At 40.0% G+C, this 27,972-nt stretch overlaps 1 protein-coding gene across 2 annotated transcripts in view; it reads right to left on the bottom strand.

Moving 5' to 3' along the window:
- The window catches only part of LOC146866034 (annexin A1-like), a 256,849-nt gene that overhangs the window by 42,049 nt on the left and 186,828 nt on the right, over positions 1–27,972 (bottom strand). For both annotated transcript variants that reach the window (XM_085633053.1, XM_085633055.1), the window contains 2 exons: positions 18,516–18,595; positions 18,172–18,228 (listed from right to left, as the gene is read on the bottom strand). In XM_085633053.1, coding sequence (XP_085489179.1) covers positions 18,172–18,228; positions 18,516–18,595 — 137 coding nt within the window. The remainder of the gene's footprint in view (positions 1–18,171; positions 18,229–18,515; positions 18,596–27,972) is intronic.

The raw sequence follows: 27,972 nt of genomic DNA, 5'->3' as shown, positions 1-27,972 counted from the left end.
AAAAAACTAAAATGAGGACATATTTTCTGAGTTTTCAAATAGCGACAAAGAACTTTTAAATTATTTGTAATCTTTATGTTTTTTTATCCAGTTGACCACTTGATTAAATGTTGCACTTAGGGGAGAGGATGTGGTGTTACTTCCAGAGCTGCAGACTTTGCAACTGGGGAACCAGGTTGGAGTTTCTGCTTCAGCTCAACATTCTGTGATTCTGGTCAAATCACTTAATCTCCCCATGTCTACAACCAAAATGAATTTGATCTTGTGTGATGTAACCAATGCTCATGTAAAGCACTCCAATACCTGACAAGTCTGCACCATATAAAACTGAAAATACACAAAAAATAAGTGTTTTGCACACTTCTGTCATTAGGCTACATGTGGGCTACATCTGGGTGATATTTGTGCTGCATTTGGGCTCTTTTGTCTCTGGTGGCCATCTTGGGAGATTTATTTGTTATGAAGTTTCCTAATTTCCTCATTTACTGCAGTCTCCTCAGTAGGAAATGCATTCAGTTTTTTACTTTGATTCTATCAAGAAGGTATTCAGATATGTCACAAATTTGCCATACATTCTGAATGTTAGCACTCTAGTTGCTCATTAGATCATTGTAGTAAAGCTACTGCTCACCAGGGAAGTCTGCTGCTGGTATTCAGTGCATGTTTCAGTCTGCATGTCAGAATTTTTTTATGAAATAGAAGAGGATTTGAGAAGTCAAAATGTGCCCTAATTTTTCTTTCTGCAGCACTAATAATTTCTATGACAAAATGAACCCCCTCATTTTGTTCCTTTGTAAATTAAATGTTTTAAGTGTTACCAGTTTATTCCAATCAAGATGGCTTCAGGTGTGTCATACTTTTGTCATAAGTAAGACTGTTAGCGCTCTAGTTGTTCGTTAGAACACTCTGGGACATTCTGTCATTGGGCTATACTTGGGCTACATCTGGGTGATATTTGGGCTACATTTGGGCTCTTTTGGTCTGGTGGCCATCTTGGGAGATTTATTTGTTATGAAGTTTCCTAATTTCCTCATTTACTACAGTCTCCTCAGTAGGAAATACTTTCAGTTTTTTACTTTGGTTCCATCAAGAAGGCATTCAGATGTGTCACACATTTGCCATACATTCTGAATGCTAGCACTCTAGTTGCTCATTAGATCACTGTAGTAAAGCTGCTGCTCACCAGGGAAGTCTGCTGCTGGTATTCAAAGTGCATGTTTCAGTCTGAATGTCAGAGTTTTTTTTATGAAATAGAAGAGGATTTGAGAAGTCAAAATGTGCCCTAATTTTTCTTTCTGCAGCACTAATCATAATTCTATGGCAAAATGAACCCCCTCATTTTGTTCCTTTGTAAATTAAATGTTTTAAGTGTTACCACTTTATTCCAATCAAGATGGCTTCAGCTGTGCCATACTTTTGTCATAAGTAAGACTGCTAGCGCTCTAGTTGTCGTTAGAACACTCTGGGACATTCTGTCATTGGGCTATACTTGGGCTACATCTGGGTGATATTTGGGCTACATTTGGGCTCTTTTGTCTCTGGTGGCCATTTTGGGAGATTTATTTGTTATGAAGCTTCCTAATTTCCTCATTTACTACACTCTCCTCAGTAGGAAATACTTTCAGTTTTTTACTTTGATTCCATCAAGAAGGCATTCAGATGTGTCACACATTTGCCATAAATTCAGATTGTTAGCACTCTAGTTGCTTATTAGATCACTGTAGTAAAGCTACTGCTCACCAGGGAAGTCTGCTGCTGGTATTGAAAGTGCATGTTTCAGTCTGCATGTCAGAATTATTTAATGAAATAGAAGAGGATTTGAGAAGTCACTCAAAATGTGCCCTATTTTTCTTTCTGCAGCACTAATCATACTTTCTATGGCAAAATGAACCCCCTCATTTTGTTCCTTTTTAAATTAAATGTTTTAAGAGTTACCACTTTATTCCAATCAAGATGGCTTCAGGTGTGCAATACGTTTGTCAGAAGTAGGACTGTTAGCGCTCTAGTTGTTTTTTAGAACACTCTGGGAAGCTGCAGTAGAACACAAAGGAATCAACTGACAGTCTCTGTCCTTGTTGGATGTACATGTTTTACTGAGAATGTCAGACTTCATTCTCACATGACTGAGAAAGATAATGTGAATTTACTGAAAATATGCTCTCAGTTTAGCTTATAGATCACCTTGCAAACCTCTGTGGGAAAAGCATGAGAAAATAGTTTTCTCTCAAACATGATTCATGATATCACAGCAGAAGGCTTTTTCACATCATAAAATCACCTTAGAACACACCACAATTCCTAAAATGAGTATGGTACCATCAACAAATGATTTATAATGTAACTAAAGTCTTAAAACCTTCTATTAACTGTAATGCTTTTTAATGAGGTGCTATCATGTATATTGGTCCCAAGATGGCTGCCAACACTTCTTGGATGGAGTACTGAAAGCCAATTAGATCTCACGATGAGATGTGTGGTTAGGCTCCGCCCAGATATATCAATCTTTTTAACTCTAGCTTTCTCAGGAACTACTGAACGGATTTACACCATTTAAGCAAAAGGCACAAGTCTGAACTGAGGACTACCTCTTTGCCAAATTTGGTGTAATTCCGTTCAGCAGTTCGGGCTGTAGCTGCGTCAACAGGTCCTATGGGAAAATGCATGGGAAAACATGTTTTGGGACCCCCCTTTTTTCTCAGCCCCCACTTGACGAATCACCGTGAAATTCTTAGGATAGTAGCGGACCGGAGCTGGCCAAAAGTTTGGAAAATTTCGCAAAGATTCGTCAATCGGCGCCAACGTTATTACAAATAGAATGTTGCGGATTTCCTATGGAAAATAGGTCCTAACTATAACTACCTACTGGTGACTGCCAGTAGGTAATATATATATATATATATATATATATATATATATATATATATATATATATATATATATATATATATATATATATATATATATATATATATATATATATATATATATATATATATATATATATCTTTTTACTAATTATTCTTCTCTGTAATTGAAGGCTTTTTAGATACCTAACATTACACTGTTTGACAGTGATGTTATATTACTATCTCATATTCATATTAAGGTATCTTTTGATCCCATTCCCACATGCAAACAGAAATTGCTCGATTGGTAGGTGGCTTCTAAGTCGGAGGTTTTTGGTGTGTTATTGAATTTGGGAGCATGACCCGCTGCCTACCATGCTAGAAAAGGAATTTCCAAGCAGTTCTTGATATGGAGGTGAGCAAGGGATACGAGAGAGGTGACACCTCGTCCCGACTTTGTCTGACACCAGCGTTTGGATATTATATCGAATTGTGACAGCATTATGTGGATCAATAGACCTCAAAACGTTGCAAAGATTTAATATTAACAATGCGCTTACATGCGGAACTTCCAATTTGCAAGACAGACTGTTTAGTGATTTTATTTTACTTACTACGGTCCACGGTAACAGTTAAATGCACTGTAAGTAGGATGATGCAGCATGAGTTAGCAGTGCTGAAAGTAACGCAATCATGCTGAAAGGAATCTTGCACTGCACTCCATTTGGTATGTCTGTTAACATTACAGTGCATTTTGGGAATTGTAGGACATTGAACTAATTATGTCACATGACAGCCTGAGTGTATTTAAATGCAGTGTTTTCACGAGGCAAATGTTATTCACCTGTGAACAAGGCTCGAAATGAAGCTGAAACGCATAAGGAAATCCTGTGTGCTGTCACTGAGCACTTTGAAATAAAACGCCAGATTATGCCAGACACTGGGCCTCAGAACTTTCTTTGTGTTCTTGCTGCTGCATATTAACAGGGCGCTCCGTCCCTGTTTCCGAGGCCGCCCTGAAGGGTTGGTGGCTTCTAAGTCGGAGGTTTTTGGTGTGTTATATTTATATATATAAAAAAGACATTCAAACCTCGTTCAACTTTTGTTCCAGTTATGCCCAGAGATGGCATCGATATATACCATGAACAGATCATTGCAGGATTAAAACAACTTAATCATAAGATCAATAAAAAGAAAAAAGGCATGAAAAACAAACAGTTAATAAAATACCACCAGCTAATGAAAAAGTTATCAAACAACAAGGACACAAGTATACGGAAAGCCTATAAAGGTGGTAATCTGGTAATTTGGGGCAAAGCTGACTACATCAAAGAGGCATTAAAACAATTATCAGATATAGAATGCTATCGTAGATGTGATCAATCGGTGCTTAAGATGACGTACGAAAACTATTACACGAAATTGATGGCCTGGAAAGGTCTGGGCTTGATAAGTAAAGATGAATATTTGTTTCTGAGGAATAATACACCAACGACACCGGTCTTGTACTTTATACCCAAGCTACACAAAGACCCTATAACACCTCCAGGACGTCCCATCATTTCGGCTAATAACAGCTTGACTGAACATACGTCTCAATATATAGACAATTTCTTGCAGGACTTTGTCCAGAAACTTCCCTCATACTTAAAGGACACTGGCGATTTTCTAGCCAAGATACTCAACTTTGAGTGGCAAAGTGACTATTTACTAATAACAATGGACATCACTGCTCTCTATACGAGCATAAGCCACAAAGACGGTCTGAGGGCAGTTGAATACTATTTGGGACAATGACCGACTGTATATAAAAACCATAACAAAATGATCATTGATATGATAGATTTCTCCCTTTATAATAACATCTTCCTGTTCCAACATGTTCTGTACCAACAGTTATGGGGAGTCGCTATGGGGGCCAGTTTCTCCCCCAGCTATGCCTGTCTCCATATGGGCTGGTGGGAGGAACTGGTCCTTCATAGGCAATATGCTGATACCCTCGGGCAAAATGTGAAATGCTGGTGGAGATACATTGACGATCTGTTTATAATTTGGCAGGGCTCAAAAACAGAAGCTATATCATTTATTGATGAATTAAATCACAATGATATTAATCTACAGTTCACTGCAGATATCAGTGCTGATAACGTTTTCTTCTTGGACGTTGAGGTGTATATAGAGAGGGGCAGGATCGAAACCAGACTACACAGAAAACCAACTGCGGTCAATTCGGTCTTACACGCCACGAGCCGACACCCTAAACACCTCATCCAGAGTATCCCATATAAGGAGATGATAAGATTAAAACATATCTGTAGCACTGACAGTGAATTACAAAGGGCCCAACTAGAAAGTAAATGCAGGTTTCTTGCACGTGGGTACAATACTAAATGCATAGATGCTGCAATTTCCAAAAGCAATGCAGCCAACAGAGAGAAATTGTTAAAACTAGGAACACCAGGGCTTGGACTAGATACCAGCACCAATACTTCTGAACAACTAGCAAAACCCACAGATCAATCCATCAATGAGTTTAGAATGATTGTGGGATATAGTAAACAACATAAAGAAATAAAACGTATCATTCAAAACAACTGGCCTCTGGTCAAAAATGACCCCGTATTAGGTCACACTTTGCCTCCTAGACTTTCGATTACCAACAGACGGGCCCCCAATATGAAGGGTAGTTTGGTGGTAAACACCCCAGTGGACCAATTCAAGAGAAACTGGTTAAGCCAAAGGAAGGGTTTCTACAGATGCAAAACCTGTAAGGCTTGCCAATATGGCATCAACACCACAGCCTTCAAAACAGCATTTGGGGGAGGTCAACAGAAAATTAACAAATCCCTGACATGCAAAACTGAGTTTTTTGTTTACGTCCTCGAGTGCCCCTGTGAGCTTTGGTATGTGGGAAGTACCAAACTGCAGGGGCACAAGAGAATTTTACAACATATCAGAGCAATTAAAAACAAAGACTCATTGTACCCGGTTGCCCGACATTTTAATGAATTTCACCAGGCAGACCCAAAATATCTGAGGTACTATATAATTGACTGTGTACCTTTTAACAAAAGAGGGGGTAAAAGAGAGAAAACCCTATGAAAGTTGGAGACCAAATATATTTTAAAGAATCGGATTCCAAGAATCCAAACGGTCTCAACATAACTGAAGATCTATACACATGCCTTTAAAGCATACTATTTTAAAAAGTACCACTTAGTTTGCCTTGGCTTTTTCTCTCTCTCTATATATATATACATAAATACCTGTTCGCCCACATGGCTATGTTCTTATCTGGGATTTTCTATCATGGCTCCCGGACACACAATACTATGCATGCTGTATGTGTAAATAGAACAACATCACTAAGTGTACAAGATGGGTACTGCAAAAAGTTATAAGATAACATCTACTTCACGGCAAACTCAAAAGTTCACTTCAAGATAAAGGCTTTTATCTTGTTTTAAATTTCCCTTCCCTTGATTTTTACAATCATTGTTTCACTTCCGTACACATTACTATCAGCAGAGTCGTCTGCCGATCTAGTATGGGTTACTGCACTAACACTTGGGGGAAACCAGTAGGGTTAAGACATACAGCTCTAATTTAACAGTCAAAAAGTTGTGCGAAAGACCCAAGCCTAGCAATAGAATTTATATACAATAAAAGAGATAAATCAATATATATGTTAATTGGCATTTTATAAAATGACTTTTAGATTGCAAGGATATTTTCTCAATTTTAAAATATAATTGGGGGTATAACAATTATCTATTTGCATGTTTACATATTTATTTATTTTGTTATTGAATAACAATTTGCATGATATATCTTAAAAGGATGAATATTTTAATTCATAACGGATATATGGTTATGCAAAGACATTTGATATCAATTTTATTCAACTACTTTAGATAGATTTTATGGTATTTTAAGGACTATTTTTGTAAATTTCTTATTGCATTGCATTTTATCGCATTGGATTTTGCACATAATGGTATTTATACCATGATTTTAGACAAATGTTTAATTGCTGTACAAACTATATATATCATGCAATTTACGATATGACTAGATTGATGCCCGGTACTGTTTTGCATTATAAAATGTCATTTGTTTACATATTTCACTGTCACTTTAACACACTTGAGAAAAATGGGAAAAAATGGTATAAAACCAGTCAGGTGACTCACCTACGTGTCATGTGATTAAGGCTCCCTGGAGCCGAAACGCGTAATGGCTGACAGAGTTTCGAGACAATAAACTAGATTCTGTGCATCTAGCTGTGGTCCGTGCTCCATTTTTGTTGAATCAACATAGCCGCTGTGCAGTGGAGTCTTCTGGATATCTATATATATATATATATACATACATCTTTTTACTAATTATTCTTCTCTGTAATTGAAGGCTTTTTAGATACCTAACATTACACTGTTTGACAGTGATGTTATATTACTATCCCCATCTCATATTCATATTAAGGTATCTTTTGATCCCATTCCCACATGTAAACAGAAATTGCTCCATTGATAAAATGTAAGTTAAGATTAATTTTAGACGCTGCTTGGATGCTCTGCAGTCATAACATACACCTTATGCTCCTAATGATAGCTATTCTCTGGATGCAAACTTGTGCTGTTCCCGTTCTTAGCAAAGGGTGGGTTTGTGATCCCTAGGGCTTTAGCTGGCTGTGTGGTTTTTGGTATATCATGCTTATTCTTTCCTCTGTTCCTTAGCTTGAGTCCTCCTTTCTCTCTCCTTTCCTCTTTACCTAATCTGGCTTAAAGTGGTCCATGAGGGCGCATGTATAGATACACCTTGTTGACGTAATAGGCTAATGAATTGCTATGCTCCTTCTTGTTGGTGCATATTTAGTATATCATCATTCTATTTAATCTTCTACCATTTCACCTTTATTGGATACTTTATGTTGCCTATCTTGCTCACAATGAAGTTGTGTGTGCTAACATTACTCAATCACTAACATACTCTCAGTGAATACAGAGGGGCTAAATCATCCTGTTAAAATGAAAAAGTTAGTTGATTACTGTCACACATTAACGGAGGATAACATCTTTTTACAGTAGACAATATTTGGTTAGCTAGTCATCAAAATTCAATACTCTTGGATCAGTGACTGTTTTAGAAATCTTGCACATCAAAAGAAAAAATATGTTATCCCACATTTATCTAAAAAATCTAATATCAATGCTACCTTATATCAGCAAGATAAGTTATGCAGATGGGTAATCTTCCTAGCTAAAAAAAGAGGTGACTAAGTACTATATTATTAATGTTTATAGACCAATAAAAGATGACCCAGACTTCTGGTCTTCTTTAAATACAGCTGTGTCAGTCCTCCCACAACATAACCGTGTAACAATGGATGGGGATTTCAATCTTCCTCTAGATAGAACTCTTGACCTTCTATTACAGGTCATGTCCAAAAGAGCTCATACCCAACTTTTGTATCTTTGTAAAAACACTTAATCTATTAGAGATTTAGAGGACTCACAACCCCACTGGTAGTGATTAAACATTTTATTCACAACCTCACATTTCCTACTCTAGGATTGATTACCTTTTAGTAAAGACTGATTCCTCCAACAATCCTCATCTCCAAAAATTGAGCAAAATTGTGATCTCATACGATGCATGCGTTTCCCTAGAATTGTTATCTTGGTGCGTCTACACCCTCATGAGGACAATGGAGAATGAATAATATTGTAATAGATAACAAAGAAATGAATCAATCCATTCAGAATGACATTATCCACTATTTAAATGAAAACAATATAGCTGACACTTCTCCCAAAATCTCAACACACTGAAAAAATTCTCAAGCATATGAAAAATTACAATACAAAACCAGGGAAGGTAATTGATAGTACTAAGGACTAACCCATCCACACAATGCTGCACAGAAAGGTTTTTCTGGCCCACAGACAACAGCTCAGGTCCCTATCCTTTCAACACTTGAAACTTTTATGCCACTTTAATATCAGCTTTAATGACAATACCAGATACCTCTCGGACCCTGCTGATCTCCAGAAATGTATTTTAGACATTAATAAGGGCCTCATTACAATGTCGGTCAGAAAGCATTCCGACTGACTCAGTGTCGGAACCGTTTCTGACTGAATCGGATTCGGGTAGTCCGATGAACAAATTGCAATGTTTTCCAAACACCGTTCGGTCGGACTCCCATTGACTTCAATAGGAACCTGTGTTCCAAATGACAACACAGGATCCCATTGCAAAACGGGGTGGTTGCAGAAAACCTTGCACCCTGTGATGGGCAACCAATTGTGCGTGTCACACTGTGCATGGCTGGAAAGAAGGGACACATGGGCACCCCTGTGGGCCCCAACCGGAGGACTCCGGGTGAAGTGGGGCCCAAAACGGCTCCCCAAAGTCAGTTTCTGACAGCCGATCTGTGTTGGACAAACCTAGTTGGAAAGGCTGTGCCAAATCCGACATCATAATACATCGGTTGGAATGCGGTCCGTAGAGCTGTACTAGTTGGTTCCGACCGACTCGGTTTCTCAGACTGCTGATTGGAACCGAGTCGGAAAGACCAAATGGTTACCTACTATCGTAATCGGTCAGTCGGAAATATTTCCGAATGGATCGGAAACGCTGGTTCCGACACGGATTCGGACAAGCTTAATGCTGTTCGGAGCCTTTCCGACCGACATCGTAATGAGGTCCTTAGCATTCAGACATGGATCATTAATGGTAGCAGTTTGAGTGTTTTTTTTTCACTATTTTGCTCATCTGGCTTTAGTTTCTCAATGGTGATTAGATGGGCATGGCCAACTGACCTGGTCCTAATTTGTCTTCAAACTCTGGGACTGAGTTGGATCAGGTCCTTTCTCAGTAATCGTCTTCAAACCTTATGATTCCCTCCGTTTGCAGCTGCTATTCCACCTTTGAATGTTGGGGTCCCACAGGGCTCTATCTTGAGCCCTACTTTGTTCAATCTTTACATGACCCCTATTGCCTGCCTCGCTGAACAACATGGGGCAAAGATTGTATCGTATGCAGACGATACTCAGCTGCTATTCACCTGTGCGAAGGGCGCCGAGTTTGATGGTCATGCAATAAATACCTGTCTCTCTGAAGTCTTTTCGTGGTTGAAGGATAACCAAATGAAATGTAATCCCGACAAATCCGAGATTATCTTCTTTGGCCACCGCCCCTGTGAGATCTGGCATAATTGGTGGCCGCGGGATCTGTCCCCCCCATGGTCGTCGGTGACCGTGGTCAAGAATCTCGGAGTCAAGAAGGACTCCTCGCTTTCTATGAAACCCCAGATTAAGTCTGTAGCAGGGACTTGTTTCGGGATTTTAAGAATGATGAGGAACTTCTTACCTTTGCTCTCTGTCCCTCACAGAAGAATCATAATCCAGGCTCTGGTTACCTCGCGTCTGGACTATGCGAATTCTTTGTATTTGGGTCTCCCTAGCTATTTGATCTCCCGTTTGCAGGTGATTCAAAATGCGGCAGCCAGGGCCATTTTCCTGGTCCCCTCTAGCACTCAGACATCTCCACTCTTGTCCTCCCTGCACTGGTTGCCGGTCCAGAAGATAATTTATTTTAAAGCCCTGGTTCTTGTGTTTAAAGCTTTTAATCAGATCAGAGCTCCTAACTTAAGACATAGGTTTCCCCGCTATGTCCCTCAACATACTCTGAGATCTTCATCTCAACTCCTGGCCTTTGTGCCGAAAATCGCACTTGCACGGGTCAGAGGTCGCTCCTTTCAGGCGGTTGCCTCCGGCCTATGGAACAACCTCCCCCTGTCCCTCCGCCAGGCCCAGGATTTGCTTGCCTTTAGAAAAATGCTCAAGACATGATTATTCCAACTTTAAAGCGGCTCAACTAGCATTTTGTTGCTTGGTGCTCTGGTTCATCTTTCTGTTGTTCGGGTGCGTGTTCTTTGCTCTAGCGCCGGTACACTCCCGGGAGTAGCCGCGCGTTCTATAAATACCCGACATAACATCACAAACTGCTAAGGTGTGCATTGTTTGGTTAATGTGTTATGGTATGTTATAGATACACTTATGCTAATTACATTTCTCTGAAATTGAAGGATCTTTAGATGCCTAACATTACAATGTTGATTGTGATGTTACATCACTCTCCCCATCTCATATTTATTTAGGTATCTTTTGATCTTATTTCCACACACAAATGGAAATTGCTCTATTGATATGCTGAAAGTTAAGGAATATATTTTACGCTGTTCTGCGGTCATTATATACACAATCAATCCATTTAATCTTCTACCATTTGACTTTTATTGGGTACTTTATGTTGCCTGCCACAATAACTTGCTCACAATCAAGTTACTAAAAATACTCTCACTGAATAAAAAGTGGGTAAATCATTCTGTTAAAAGGAAACAAATAGTTTATTACTGTCAAATACTCTTGGGTCAGTGACTGTATTAACTATCCTGCTCATCAAAAGAAAATGTGTTTGCTCTAGCTCCCACAACAAACATATTTTAAAACATTAATATGATTGCTAAGCATATAAAAATACTTTCAATGTTATGTTCTGCAATATTTTTGTAGTCAAGTACTTTGAGCACAACATTGTGGGCACACCATATTGTGGCGTCAATATTTCTGAATCACAACTAAGGGGCTCATTACAATGCCAGTCGAAAAGCATTCCACCCCAATCTCGGTTTCAGAATGGTTTCAGACCGAATTGGATTTGGGGAGTCTGACCGACCGATTATGATGTTTTCGAACACCTTTCATTCGGACTCCCATTGACTTCAATGGGAGTCTGTGTTCTGACCGACTACAATGGTTCCAATTGAAGAAAGGGGTGGGTGCGGAAAACCTTGCACCTTGTGGCGGGCACCCCATGGTGCCTGCCACACTGTGCAAGGTTGGAAAGAGGGGACCCATGGGCACCCCCACGGGCTACAACCGGAGGTCTCCGGGAGAAGGGGGGCCTGTTACTGGCACCCAATTTGGTTTCTGACAGCCGATGCGTGTCAGAGAAACCGATTCGGAAAGGCTGTCCAAATCTGACATCGTAATATGTCGGTCGGAAATGAGGTCCTTAGAGCTGTACGAGTCGGCTTTGACTGACTCGGTATCTCTGAATGCCATTCAGACGCGAGTAGAAGACTGACATTGTAATGAGGCCCTAAAAATTAGGTTTTTTGAAACATGGATAAACCATTACTTTTCTACAAATACATTTGTGGTTTCCTTCAATGGTGCAACTCAACTTTACTTTAACACAAACTATATTGAGCCTACCTAAAAATGAGAGCTCCTGTATAAATATATGTAACATAATAAAATATCTGAAAGAATATTGCTAACTTTTTCTAGGGAATTCACATATGTATTACATAGCTATGTGAACTTCTAGGTGTACCAATGTACTTCATTAATGTTAGTAGATATTTGGAGAGAAAGAGCGGGTTTGCTATCAGGAGTGTCGTTTAGAAATCATAAATATCAACATCAATCCAGAATAGATTACATATTAAAAAGCAATTCATTGAGAGAAAGAGTCAGAGATATTTCATACCTGACCAATCATCTTTCAGATCACTCTGGGGTTTTGCTATGTTTGAATCATCCAATAGTAGCGCCCGTTCGCACCTGGTCGTTTGACCGTTCTCTACTTTCGATGGAAGATGAAAAGGCTTTCTTACTGCAGGAAACGGAATGGTTCTTTCAAATAAATCTGGGGTCTACTTTAATAACTAATCTATGGGACTCTTTTAAGGCCTTTCTACGTGGTCAAATCACTAGTAGAGCCAGTTTCAAAAATAAAAGATATAAGGAGGAGATATCATCTCTCGAGGGAAAATTAAAAGTAGAGATTGGATTATCTTTTCCAGCCTCTCCTTAAATTCAGCAAGAACGGAAAGGCAAATGGGACACTTTAAAGGGGCAGTTGGAGAACATTCTCCAATCCAGGCTTATCCGCAGATGGGAGGCTAGTAAAATCGCCCATTTTGAATATGGGGAGGGAGCAGGTAAGCTTCTTGCTTGGAAAGCAAAATCTGACCGAGCAAGAAATAACATCAGAGAGATTATTAGCGGAAATGTAACCTTCTCCTCAGATGGGGAAATCAGCCAGGTCTTTCAGACCTATTTTCAGGAGACCTATCGTGAGGACCAAAGGTTAGACCCAGTCAGGGTTCAGAACTGGTTGGGGGATATCCCCCTTCCCTCTCTTGGACCGGACCAACAAAAAATATTTGGACCAAGCTTTTACTCAAGCTGAGGTTAGAGAAGCTATTCAACGCTACAAGACAGGGAAAGCAGCAGGCCCTGACGGTTTTCCATCGGAGATCTATAAGCTGTTGGGAGATAAGATCGTCCCCGTCCTAACACAGTTGTTTAATTATGTGCTGGAAGTCGGTTTAGGGCTCCCAGCTTCATGGGATGATGCCTTAATAATTCTTATATTGAAACCCGGGAAACCTCCATCAAGCTGTGGGTCATATAGACCCATCTCGCTTTTAAATGTAGACTATAACATTTTCACCTCTATTATGGCAGCGAGATTGAATCTTATGATAGGAGACGTTCTTCACTTAGATCAGAAGGGTTTTGTCAGGAACCGACAGCTTTCGGACCTCATGTATGATCTTATTGGCGCTGTTGACCTTGCCTCTACATACTCCCTCCCGTTAGTGGCTATGACATTGGATGCCACCAAGGCATTCGACAGAGTAAATTGGATTTACCTGTCGGAGGCCCTGAGGAAGTTTGGCTTGGGGGAAAGATTTTGTCACATAGTCCAGTTGATCTATCATAGCCCCATGGCTAGGCTACTGGTTAATGGGAGTGTTACAGACCCATTTAGAATCACAAGAGGCACCAGACAGGGCTGCCCACTCTCCCCGCTTCTATTCGATCTTTACATTGAGCCATTTGCTCAACGTCTTAGGTCAGAAACTAATATTCAGCCTTTTAAATATGGGGAGTGGGAGTGGAAGGTAGCCCTGTATGCCGATGACATCTTGATCCTTTCATCTGACTTACAATCAGCATTCCCAACAGTTATCGGCCTAGCTCAGGATTTTGGTTCTGTCTCTGGATATGAGATCAACGCGGCAAAAACAGAGATTATGACTTGGAATATTACAGAGACACAGCAGTATCACCAGCCCAGCTCCAAAATGAGGTATCTGAGAGTTTATGTGGTTCAGGATATCACACAAAAATCGCTGAGACTAACTTGGGTATAGCGGTAAAGGAATGTAAAAGGCTATTGAAATCGTGGGCTATACTTCCTTTGACTATAGTGGGAAGAATCAATCTGGTTAAGATGACAATATTACCAAAGATTGCATTTCTTTTTAACTGTATTCCCCTTTATTTTGAAAAATCCACTATTGATAAACTTCAGAGTGAAACTAATTCATTCATCTGGGCATCTAAATCTTCAAGAATTGCATGGAAAAGGTTGAGGCGGGGAAGAGAAAAGGGGGGCCTGGAATTGCCGGACCTCCAGTTGTATGCCTGGGCTTTCCAACTCTCACACTCGCGCATGTTATTGAAAATGCCTGTGAATTCTGGTAGCGGAGGGATGTTCTTGGCCATGCTCAGGGGTGCTAAACTGGCAGAAGAGGGCTTTTTGTTTAAATTTGGGGACCCGAAGTTTTTAAAAAAAAATTAGCTGAAGGTTCTGCAAGGAGTAGCCAAAACTTGGGCTAAGGTGAGAGGTGCAGTGGGGCTCGGTTATTTTTCCAGTTTAACCCACCCTATGGGATTCCCCTGGCACCCCAGAATGCCTGAAGGATGGATTGGCACAACCCTTGAAAGACACGGGGCTGGCGGTTTGGGGAGACCTCCTCCTTGAAGGCACCCTTATTTCCTAGGAACTTCTCCAGGATAAGGTTGGGGGAGGACTGTCTCGGTTCAAACATTATCAAATCGCAAGTTGGGCTCAATCTCGTCTACGAAAAAATGCTACGGACTGTGGTAGCATTTTAGAACATCAGCTTGTAAATAAGCCCCCGGGCAGGAAAGATGTCTACCTTCTGGCATCAAAGCCTATTGGAAGAAGTAGATGGCGAGTTCAAGCTACCCGAGGAACTATGGGGGGATTCTTTACCCACACAAGATTGGGCTAAACTATGGCAGAAAACGTGTAAGACACTACATGAAGTTGTGAAACCAACTTGGTTAAAAAGGAATCATCTATTTACCATCCATAGGGCCTATTGTACTCCTCATAAGTTGTCACTAATTTCCAAAGGGCCACCAGTTAGTTGTAAAAAATGTGGCCAGGCTTCAGCTTCAGATATACACATGTTTATTGGAATGTCCTGCCCTTGTCAGCTTCTGGAGAGAGGTCGGCGATTTTCTGACAAGTGTTTTGGGCTGTACTGTCAACATGAATCTAGATTTAATAATATTTGGCCTTGCAGAAAATATCACTGGCCCTGCTGGATTGCTTCTCTTCTATTCCATTTTATTAGCTAGGAGGCAAATTTGCATAAAATGGACGGAATCAAGTCCTCCTACTTTTTTGGACTGGCAGTCTTCAGTATTAGCAGTCTCCAAATTGGATCTGGCCAGAAATTTGCATAAAATGGACGGAATCAAGTCCTCCTACTTTTTTGGACTGGCAGTCTTCAGTATTAGCAGTCTCCAAATTGGATCTGGCCAGACAAGGAAGCGACAAAAAGAAGGCCTTCTGGAAGCCTTTGCAACTTAGATGGGCGGACCAGATGGCAAAGTAAAATCGTGAATTATTTTTTATTTTATTTTTTTTTCTTCCCAAAGGAGGAAAAGGAGAGAAAAAACCAATGATTATGCCATCTTGCTCTAAGAGCTTGGGAGAGGAGATCTCAGCGGTTTTCTTGTTGATCTCCATGGTCTTTCTGATACTAGTAGGCGGGGTCTCCACTTCTAACAGCCTAAGCTCCTCAGTTTCTGAGAGTAAGTACAGACACCTCGAGCGCAATTTGAAGTGAGAATAATGGCAAATGAGGATACAAAAAAGAAAAAAAAAAAAGGTTGGCAAGAGGCGACCCATGGGCACCCCCACGGGCTACAACCGGAGGACTCCGGGTGAAGGCGGGCCTGCTACTGGCACCCAATTTGGTTTCTGACAGCCGATGCATGTCGGAGAAACCGATTCGGAAAGGCTGTCCAAATCTGACATCGTAATATGTCAGTCGGAAATGAGGTGCTTAGAGCCGTACGAGTCGGCTTTGACTGACTCGGTTTCTCTGAATGCCATTCAGACGCGAGTAGAAGACTGCCATTGTAATGAGTCCCTAAAAATTAGGTTTTTTGAAACATGGATAAACCATTACTTATCTACAAATACATTTGTGGTTTCCTTCAATGGTGCAACTCAACTTTACTTTAACACAAACTATATTGAGCCTACCTAAAAATGAGAGCTCCTGTATAAATATATGTAGCATAATAAAATATCTGAAAGAATATTGCTAACTTTTGCTAGGGCATTCACATATGTATTACATAGCTATGTGAACTTCTAGGTGTACCAATGTACTTCATTAACAACTTGAAAAGATGTTAATGGAGGCAGCATACTGGAGGCTCCTTTCTCCAAGGTCCTTCCATTCACACATGTGCCACCAATTGCAAGGTAGTGAAAAAGTGGAGCTTATGCCACTCAGATGTCAGAATTTGCACTTCTACTACTCGCCTGTAAAGCATTTTTTTTTATTTCAATTTTTTTTATTGAGTTGTAATATGGATAGAAGTTATCATGGTGCATACTGCGAACAGGACACAGAGGTAGTTACAATTGAGACATGAAAATAGACAATTACCAACATATATGTCATATGATGTTTATGAAAATTTGGTGAGATATCATCGTATGCACTTTCCCCAGTGCTAGTCGGAATGGAGGTAGAATATAAACCTGACATCTCCAAATATATGCACTCTTTCTCTAATGTTGAAGGCCTGGTGTTACATTTAACTCCCCCACACAATGTATGGATATTCCCCAGTGTTAGGGGGGATTGAATGAGAACATTAACGGTGAATATCCAAAATATATGCCCTTGCCCCAATGTTAGGAAGACTAAAGTTAAAATACTAAATCTGGCTACCTCACACTCCCCCACCCCAATAAAAAAGTAGAGTAAAGTTAAATAATACCCTTTAATTTTATCTTTAATTGTGTGGTTTGAAGGAGTTTGGAGTTTACATTTTATGACTACTTATTAAATGCATTTATAAGTTGTTATGGATGTATAAAGAAATTAAAATTATAAGAATATTAGATTTAAAAAACAGTGCTATAACAAATGCTAATTAACACATTTAGATGCACAGTACATGTAAATAGAGAGTTTATTTAACCTGTAATACAAATATATTTTTATAGGACATTTAATATATGATTTATTTTGTATAAATTTGTATAGATTTAGAAAAATAATCTTTGCTATTTATATTTTAATTATAAATATACATGGTTTTGTTTTTGCAATATCATTTTCCAAATAAAATATATTGTACAATATTATATAGCTATATATTACACTGCAGCATATTTATAAGTTTATTTATGACAAATATTTTTGTTTCTTTGCAAAAAGTTTGATTTTTTTAAATAAATAATTAAAGTAAATGTGAATTGCACTGCAGTTATTTTTTTATATATTGTTGATATTTTGGAGTTTGTTCTAATATTGAAGTCACCATCTCTTTTTATCTATATTTTTGGGCTCTATATTTTTATATTTAATATATTTTAAACATGATGGTTAAGATGTCAATATGTTTGCACTTGCCTTTATAACTATCGAAAGTTGATAAAGTGTCCATAAATATTCTTACTATGAAATGTTTGCATCCATATTTTGCAGTTGATATTCTGCCATGCAACCCATCTTTAACTTTAAAACAATCTAGTCTTTCAGTCCTTAACTAGAAATAAAATGCAGAGTGGCTTTTAAACAGGTTAGCATTTAAGTCAATTCAAGATAACAATTACTCAAACAGCAAAAGTGCATGCGATCTTTTCTGAAAGGGTAAATTGCAAATAATGTAATATAAGTTTGGGACAATTGCAGGAGTAAATGTACTTGTGGCAATATGCCAGTATAATGCATAGGCTGAGAGAAATGTTGTTTTTGGAACTTGAGATCAGGTAACTAATTTAAGTCTATTGATATATGTAACAGTAAAACATACTCTATGACATCTGACAAGAGTACACACTCTGCCATGTTTTTTTGTAACATTCTAACTGTTTAAATAAATGAGAAAGAAAAGAGGACTACCATATTGTTTTTAGAAGAACAAGACCTCCAAGAAGTTGTACATGGAATGCTTACCCTTGCATCACTGTCCACAAGTTCATCATTCACACGAGTATCTTCACTTCTATCACCCTGAAAAAGATAAATCACTATGCCTTAAATTCAGATTTGCCACATGAATTGTTTTTAAATGTGCATATTAAAACCACATGGAACTAAATAAACATTACCAGCCGAAGACAATCATATCCTTGCAAGTAAAAACCAAATAGAGCCAATCAAACAGACCAACTAACTTGCAATTCAAATACATGAGAGCAAATATCCAAATGATTGATTAAAAAGGAACAACGAAGAAGCTTGTACTTGAACAAGGCTTTGTTTGGAGACTTAAAATTATCTGGGCATAGCATGCTCACCTTGGCTAGTGCCAACAAAGCTTTCTGAAAATCTCCTTTTGTGTCACCAATAATATCTTTAGACAGGTCAGACTTGAACTCTGCATAAAGGAAACAGAAAAACACATGTGATAGCCACATAATTACAGATTGATAACTGAAACCTTTCCTGCTTGGTACTGTATTATTGTGTGCAATAGCATACAAGAGTTAAGGAAGTTGAGGGCAGTGGATTCACTGAGTGAGTCCTCACAGCCCAAACAGCATCAACAAGCCATTTGATAAAATCTACTTTATTCATAAAGCTTCTGAATACTATAACATCTTAAAAAAGTAAAATGGCTTCTGAGATCACAGAGATGGAAAATGCTATGGGACCAAATCAGAAAGACACTGTCTCAAGTCTGATGTGTGCACTTTGCAGAGCCCGCCTCCTGTCACCAAGGCTGGCGTTGGAAGCCAAATCAAAGCAGACCTTGAAGGACCTTTCCTCTTAAATCCATGTTTTCCTTTGCCACCACTAATAGAGGGGTGGTCAATGAAAATGGTACGACTATGCTCTTATGGCACAGCAGTGTAGTGTAGAAGGCAGTATGAGACAACCGCATCCCTTCAGCATTCCCCTGTGACTGGCTTACTTAGTTAAGTACTTTTACTGGCCTACACCTCCTTAGATCAGACACAGAGGAATGCAAAGCTCATATGTACAAACGTGAATGGATATTTTACTGGACTGAGGATACATCACAGATGAGGTCATCAGGGGCGTAGCTTAGTCAGTTAGATTAGGGGGTGCGGAACAGAGATTATCCAACAATCACTAATATTTAAATGGCAAAGTGGGTGAAAATATTAATCTATTTAAAAGGTTTCTCTGCACCACATAAGAGCCATCCAGTCCTTTATTTTATCTTGACCTATTTTGTGTGAGTCGGAAGAGTAGTAGTGGGTGTATACAATCTCTGCAAAGTTTCATAGAGACATTTGTCTGTGCTATGAGAGCAGCTAATCCGAGTGGAAACCCAATCAAAAACACTTCTAGCCCAACTGGCGGCCACTAGACCCACCTACACACTCCAGAAACCATTTATGAGGGAGGTGTCATACCCCAAACACCCCCACAGAGCTATGCCCTTGATGGCCACACTAGTTCTCTGAACAACATTCTCCTTGCGCTAAACATAACATTGCACAAATGGTATGCGTGCAGTGTAATTATGCACCCACAAATGCCCTTTGGGAACTGAACAGGCATATGTTGTGCTCTTTAAGTCGACATAGATCTTGAAGCATGCGAAAGTAAAAAGAACAATCATTTGCAATGCAATAGTTCTAGCATTTACGAGACTTAGAGCTTTTTCTTTTTGAAACATAAAAACAGACGCCATACTCAAACATAAAGTGTGGTGCCTGTGTTGTAAATATAAAAGTGGGCACTGTGCTAACAGTTAAAGCGCTGTGCCCCTGCAGAGTAACCAAAAAATGATGATTAAAGCGTGTGCCATGCTAAAATATAAAGCGTGGCCTCCATGCATATTTAAGTTATGTGCATGTCGGACCGTGAAACAAGAGCCATGGTAATAAAAAAAAATATGAAACCGGGCGCCGTGCTAGGCGCTGTGGTGATAGAATACTACTAGCACAAAATAAAAGAAGTGATCCCTAAATAAAACACAAATACTTACAGCGTAACAAAACTGTAGTTGGTCAGTGCTCCTTGTGACAAAGCAGAAGTGATGTATCAGGAGAACCAACCAATAAGGAGCAAGGAAAGAAGAGCAATGCAGGAGTTAACCAATGGCAAGCAGCAGTTGGGATTAAACTCTGTATGCTGTTTACAGCAGGTCTTGTAGGCAGCGCATGTGCGCAGCCTATGCTCAATTTAAAATGTTTATTGTGAACAAGGGTCACAGTACAGTTTTCAGGCATCCAGCCATACCTGCTTACATTCTACTCATTCTTATGCTCTTTTTTGGCAGCAGCCTGTAATAGAATACATACTGTTCCGCTCGTAATTTTTCTGAACTGGCCTCTGTTGGACTTATTAACTTTGATGAAATGATGCATACATGATCAGCTCTTAGACACATGCTGACCTATCCCCTGTTTTAAATTAAAAATATTTACACAAAAAACAACTGCACATTGTTCTTTACTTTTTTAGTAACTTTGTAAGTAAGTCCATTTCTCTTCAAAAGGCCATTAAGGATGTCTGTCATACTTTACACCACAGGAAAGTGCAATGTAATACATGAATATGGGGATAGATATGCAGAGAGTACCGGATGTGATCTGAAGTAACCTGAACCAAATTTGGCCTGAAGTAGTATTGCTTATTTATTTATTTACTTATTGACAAGTATGGAGTAGTGTTCTGATGCCTAAGCACTAAACTTAAATCAAACACTCAAGTCAGCTCAAGTAATTATAAATGCACAATAACACTTTAGAAGGCACGAGGAGGGGAAAGCATGATGATGGCACAGAAACATTTACTGGAAAATGCATCATGCAAGAGATGGGCATTAAAAGAAATACAAAAGGTAAACAGCTTGTTTTGGAATGACAACAGAAGATTGTGGGTTCCAAAGTTAGAATCCCAAAAATATAAATGTCAGGGTGATCTCAAGGGAGAGTTTAATTTGTCTGTTATGAGAGGTGAGCCTTAGAGAGCAGGAGGGTGTGTAGAACTGGATAAGTAAAGAGGGCTGAGGGGACAAGACCATTGATGCACTGGAAAACCAAGGCGAATGAATCAAAGTGTAATATGATGAGCAAGGCAATGCAAAGAAAAAAAATTAGGTAAAATATGAGCATTATGGGAAAGATTGAAGAGAAGAAAAGAGCAAAGTTAAAGATGGACTGTTGCAGAATAACAGGCACATGCATCAAACATGCCATTTGCGATTCCTTATTAGCGAAAAATAAGGATTGGCTAATAAGGAAGCGCAAATGCCTATGCATGTAGGAATCGCTGAGAAAATAGCGATTCCTACAAATTCCTTAATTGCGACTCGCAAATTGTGAGTCGCAATTAAGGAATGGCTCCCCATTAATTCCTATGGGCCTACAGGCCCATAGGAAGGAATGGGAGATTGCATGCTGAATTTGCGAGTACCAATAGGTACTCGCAAATTGCGCATGCAATTTCAAGGGTGCAAAGGTGTCAAAATGACACACTGTTGCACCCCTGAAATAGTGATGTGCACCCATGTTGCTCACACACATGCCCCAAGGGCATGTGTGCGCACAACATGAAACTTTGAAAAATGAAGTAAAGTGCATTTTTCAAAATGTTAGCAAATTACCATCAAGTTCAACTTCATGGTAATTTGCACCCCCTATTAGCGAAATCGCTATTCTAAAGTTGTTCTTGCATTGCATTTAAGGAATCGCAAATTGGGATTCCTTAAATGCAATCGCAATTTGAGAAATCGTAAATAATTGCGAATTCTCAAAATGCGAGTGCCTTGAACCTTGATGCATCACAAATTCCCTTTTTGAGGGCTTAAATGGCTAATTTTTGCAAAAATGGTTGATGCATGTGCCTATAAGTGAGTAAGTGGAGGCAAAAATTTGTAAAGCACAGCAAAGTTAAGAAAAAAGTGAGCACACGACCCGAGCCCTCCGTCTTGATGGCATGCTTCTGGCTTTCAACTCTCCGCTTGTTTCCGGTCTTTTATTTTGTTGATCCAGCCGGACAGTGCAGTCTCCACGTTCTCCTCTTAACGGGATGCCTTTTCTCAACAAGACCTTGGACCTTGCCTTTGTTGCTGCCTGGGGGCTGATGGACTGGCCCTGGGTTTTGGCACGACCTCCAGTTCAGACCGGGGGTGCCTTGCTGCTTCCCCCACCTCCACCCGGTCTTTTACCCATACGGACTTTTACCCATACGGACATCCTCCATCTAGGAGATTCCTCCAGACCCATGATGTCAAAATGTCATGCTCTGGAAATATGCAATATATAAGCGCGTTTTAAAATGTAACCATGAGTGAATATGCAACTTGTAGTAGACCTTTGTACTTACTACTGCTCCTATGTGAATGTAGCGTTTTTTTGTCTTTTGCTGTTTGTACCTTTTTTATGTAATCCAAAGTCCTTATGTAATGCAACTGGATCTTATGTAAAGCGTTCTGACACCTACGGTTAATGTTCGCGCTAGATAAAATCGCATTTAAATGTTCTTATCCCTCTAGAAAGTAAAAAGTAGTATTCGCTGCGGACGGTTTGTGTTTAATGAGGCTTTGAGGTTTTAGTTGCATCTTGGCAGATCTTACATAAGCGCCCAAAACATTTGGGAAGTCTTTATTTTGTGCTATTTTTTTCAATTGTTTTTGTCCTTTAACAGAAAAGGTGGTAGGGGGTGGATGGGGGAAGCAATGAGTAATCCATGCATGAGGTGAATTAGTAGTTCGGTTGTATTCAAGCCACGCGGACGAGTTAAACATCCTCCATTTCCTCACCTGCCCGTAAGCCCCTTCTGTTCATCTGTCGCGGCTGGAAGTCATGGCGGCAGCGAGAGCAGTGTCACGGTTGGAAGTCATGGCGGCAGCGAGAGCAGGGGGAGAGGACGCCATTAACACCACCGCCTTTCTCCGAGGTGAAGCAGAAATGCCTCGGAGAAAGGCAGCGGCGTTTTCGGATTCGGGGGCATGTTAAACACGCCCAGAGAAAGAATAAAAAAAAACACGCCCCCGAATCGCAAAAGGACGGGGCCTGTTCGGAGAGACAAACCTCTTCTCCAATGGCTGGCCAGTATTCAAGAGGTCAGCCAATGGAGAAGAGGAGAGAAGAGGGGCGGGTTCAAGCCCCTCTTCTCCAAGTCATTAAATCTCGCGAGCGAGACCTAAAAAGAAGGGGGCAACAAAAGTTCCTTGGCAACCCCAGAGAAACAAAGCTATGAAGAAATGTATGTACCAGAATACCATTGCTAAAATATCATCTGACAAAAATCGTGTCTTATTAAAGATCTCCAAAAATATCAGTTGTAATGAACTATCCTTTTTTTGCACATTCACCTCACAATGTTTCGCCTGATGCTACTGGTGAATAGACATTTTGGACACTGGGGCGCTGCGGTTCCAGAGCTCACTGTATGTGCTCTGACCTCTAAAAAACAAGTAGAATTGGCTAATCACTGATTGGCATACTTATTTTACTTACAGGTCCCTAGAAGATGGAACTCAGGATCTGCGAGTTAAATTTCACTACTGGAGTGAAGCATTTTTTGTGCCACCACTAAAGTAATAACCAGCGTGATATGGCAAACGTCGGCTAGCTCTTTGGGTCAACATCAACCAGTCTGTCTTTCTCTCCAACAAAAGATTTTGACCAAGGACTAGGACTTCATCAGGTCCATGTTGATGAGCTGTCCAGCATGCAGGCTAACCCACCGACAACCCAGTAAACCAAGATTTCTCCACAAGAAAAAGACTAAGGGCCTGATTTAGATCTTGCTGCGTGTATACCTCAATCACAATGGTGACGGACATCTGCCAACATTGAAATCCCATTTTATATCATATGGGATTTATATTTCAGCAGACGGAATATTCGTCACCATTGTGACGGAGTCACCAATCAACAGAGATATAAATCAGGCCCTGAGTCAGAAGGAACACTTTTCATCAGAATGACCCTGGTCCTTGCAAGCGACTCGCAATTTTGTTTCTACACATCTGATTTTTTGTTGTTTTGGTGACTATTGGCGCATAAAGTTTTTCTCTGTTTTTATAAATTGAAGTGGGATGTTTATTCTGTTCTACTGTTTAACTGCTTTGGTACTGTTAACTGCTTTGTTCATGTTTCCTATGTTAAGCCTGTCCAATCTGTGCTACAGATACCAAAGGTTGAGCTCAGGTTTGAACTAATGAGACCTCAGTGGACCTCTTCAGGATTACTGTTAATTTTACTTAATGAGGTCTACCATTCACTTCAACTGATATTGGAGTTAATAATAGAAAATGTATGTCCAATGAAGGAATATTTTTGTAAACAATATTTAGGAAAGTCTAGATGACATTCTCACATAGAAATGTGAAAACGAAAAAGAGTTAGCCGATGACACTGTGTAAGACCATTTACAAAGGTAAGAAGATAAAAGTGTCTAAGGGATGAAAGTTGGTTAAGAAATTTGGGATAGTCACCTTGTGTCAATTAATTTCAGTAGAGTTGTACTGTAAAATTACAAACAGACTTAAGATGATAACAGCATGAAAAGAGGGTTGTTTTGGAGCATTAGGAGCGTGGATGTGAAACAGCAGAGGTGAGTTAATATGATAGTTGGAATTGGAGCTTTTTGCAGGGTTATCCCCAAACTGTTTGCTTACTCCTCCTATTTTCTCCTGACCTGATGTTGTTAGCTAAAGAACTCTGGGCACTTTACCACTGCTTATCAGTACTAAAGTGCATATGCTCTCTGTGTAAATTGTGTTTATGGATTGGTGATTCCATGATTGACTATTTAATTTACTGATATGTCGCTAGTAAAGTGCACTGTATATGTGCCCAGGGCCTGTAAAGAAAATGCTACTAGTGGGCCTGCAGAATTGATTTTGCCACCCACATGAGTAGACCTGAAAATGTACCTCAGACCTGCCACTACAATGTCTGTGCACAGTTTTAAACTGCCATGTCGACCTGGCAAGTGCACCCACTTGCCAGGCCCTAACCTTTCCTTTTCACACATTTAAGGCACCCCTATGGTCGGCACAAGGTACCCCCATAAGCAAGGTGCAGTGTAGGTGAAAGGTAGGACATGTGTGTGACGTGTCCTGATAGTAAAATACTGCCAATTTCGTTTTTTACTATTGAAAGGCTATCTGCCCCATAGTATTGAAGGGGAAACACTTTGTAACATCTTATAAGTATCACTTGCCATTGGAAAAAGATAGAGAAATAAAGTTTAGGCTCTCTGAACTCAGAATTTAATAACACATCTTTTAGCAAAGATGGTTTTTAAATTGTGTGTTTGAAATGCTGCTTTTAGAAAGTAGGCCTTTTCTTGTTTAACCATTCTGTGTGCCTCTGCTTGTTTGTGGATTGACTGTCTGGTTTTGGAGTGACAGGGCCTGGGGATGTGCATTCACTGTAGACAGCCACTGGGGGGTTGAGGTGGGCCGGCCCTTCTTGGATGACACTGAGTTGAATGGGGCTTGGCTGCATTTAGAGTAGTGGGAGGAGATTTTCTTGCACCAGAAGATGGCCTGTCTCCCTTGCACAATGCTGTCTCCACCCCCTGCGGTCATACTGCACCAATGAGGAAGGACAGAACTGATTTGGACTGGACTTAGAGACCCTTGCACAAAGAGAACAAAGATAAAATGGGGTATAAGTAGTAGACCTTAAACCCCAGGACTTTAGATCACTTCTGGACTCAAGTGGAACCTTTGCCAAGGAGAAGAGCTGAAGAGCTGTGAGGAGGAGTACTGCCCCTTTGCTCTGTGCTGTTTGGGAGTTGGCATGCAATTGCTGTTTCTGCCAAAGAAAGGCGCAAAGACTGGAACTTTGCTGTGAACCTGCTTGAAGAAGATCTCCTGGGGCCTGTGTGTGCTGGCCTCCTGTTCTGAAGTGTCAGGGACACAAAGACTTCACCCCAAACTCTCCTTAACTCTGTTGCTGAGCGTTCTGACCTAGCAGGTGGTGCCTATTCCAGTTGTGGGCCTCTGGAGGTTATCCCTGCTGCTCGGAGCTGGAACAAAAGAAGAACTGTGAAATCGACGCATCACCCTTCTTGAGGCAATTTTTCCGACGCAACACCGCTGTGCGAGAAGAATCTCCATGCACCACTGCTGAACCGAAGAAGCGCCTGTCACAGCTGCAGAAACCGTTGCATCATGGGGGTCGTGGCTGAAGAAACCGATGCAGCATTACTTGTCACCGCCCCATCGATCGCCGATGCATCCCGGATTTCCACGTATCGCACCTGTGCAGCAAGATTTCCCGACGCATCACCCACGAACCAGAATCGTCTTGGACTTGATGCATAACTTCCGCCTACAGACCGGAATCGATGCATCACTTCTCCTGCGTACAGCAGAACTGTCACATCGCCTCCCCAAGGACTCAGGAACTGACGCATCTCTGTTTCTCGGTGCTTCCCATCTCTGTGGCTGTTTGGCCTTGTCAATTTTGATGCATCTACAGGTACTTTGAGAGAAATCACACATCCATAGTTTCCTATGGACAAAGTTGTTTGAAACCTTTTTAAAGTTATATTCATGTTACATGTATGTTCGATTTTTGTTGTTTTGGTCCTGTTGAGTTTAGATAACGATACTTTATTTTTCTAAACTGGTGTGGTATCCATTTGTGGTGTTATCACTGTATTATTGTGTGTTTTCAGCACAAACACTTCACACATTGCCTTTGGGATAAGCTTGTCTGCTCGTGCCAAGCTACCCAAGGGGTTATCTAACATGTGTATCCCTTTAACCCTGACCAGAAACAAGGGTCCCTATTTGGACAAAGGTACCCACATCTGCCAACTAGAGACCCCCATTTCTAACAATGATCATGATAGAAGGCTGGAGGCTGACTACCTAGAATACATTTCAGAACTTTAAAGATGAAGGTGGTGGAAGTGAGAGGGCAAAGACGTGTTTCTTTAAAGGCATAAAACAAACAGACCGCTTAATGGAGTCAGGCAAACAACCCGAATGAACGATTAATGAATATTGTGAGGTATAGAAGAAGAGAGTAGCGTTGATAAATAAAAGATAAAGGTATTGAGGGTCAGTGGCACTTGTAGTAGGAAGTGTCAGAAAAGCTTAAAATCTGATATCGGGTGTAGGGGTGTGCAAAACTCATGATATTTGGTTTTGCACAATTCATTGAAATTTTTTTAAACTTCCATCAAATTACACTTAATTATACAAGATGCAAAACTGGTATTATATTTTAATTGGCTATATTTTATCACAATTATCGAAATTTGGACTGCGAGGATGCATGTTACACTAAAAATAGTGCAATATAACAAAAGCACTGCTAACAACAGCCACTCACGTATTTTTGGTCCTGTATGTTTGTGGAACATTTTTACCACAAATGGGACATAGTTGCATGATATGACATTATAGCAGAATGTAGTCTGGCAAGAGTAACGTGGGACTTCTACAATTATGCCTAATTATGCCAGCATAATGATAATTTCACCTGGGCCAAATTAGGAGAATCTAGCGAAACAGAGTCTTATAGAGAAAGTTATTGGACCATCACAGGAAAATGCTACATCAATTATGGAGTTAAAGAAGTAGCAAAATCAGAAGTAGAAACTGATGAATTCGAGATAGTGTTTTCTGGTGCTTTGCACGGGCACTTAATTGTCAACAGTGGCACTTATGACTGACTGCCTTATGGAGGCTCTGTTTATCTACTATAAAGATGAGCCTAACAACAGAACTTTAGCAATATAAATTTAAAAAAAATGACTAATACCTACTATCCAAGCAGTTCTCATAGCTTTGGGGGTCAG

Source organism: Triturus cristatus, chromosome 2_1 (genome assembly GCF_964204655.1).
Source record: "Triturus cristatus chromosome 2_1, aTriCri1.1, whole genome shotgun sequence".
Classification (NCBI taxonomy): domain Eukaryota; kingdom Metazoa; phylum Chordata; class Amphibia; order Caudata; family Salamandridae; genus Triturus; species Triturus cristatus.
Note: the sequence above shows the minus strand (reverse complement) of the source record. Positions and strands in the feature narration are given on the sequence as shown.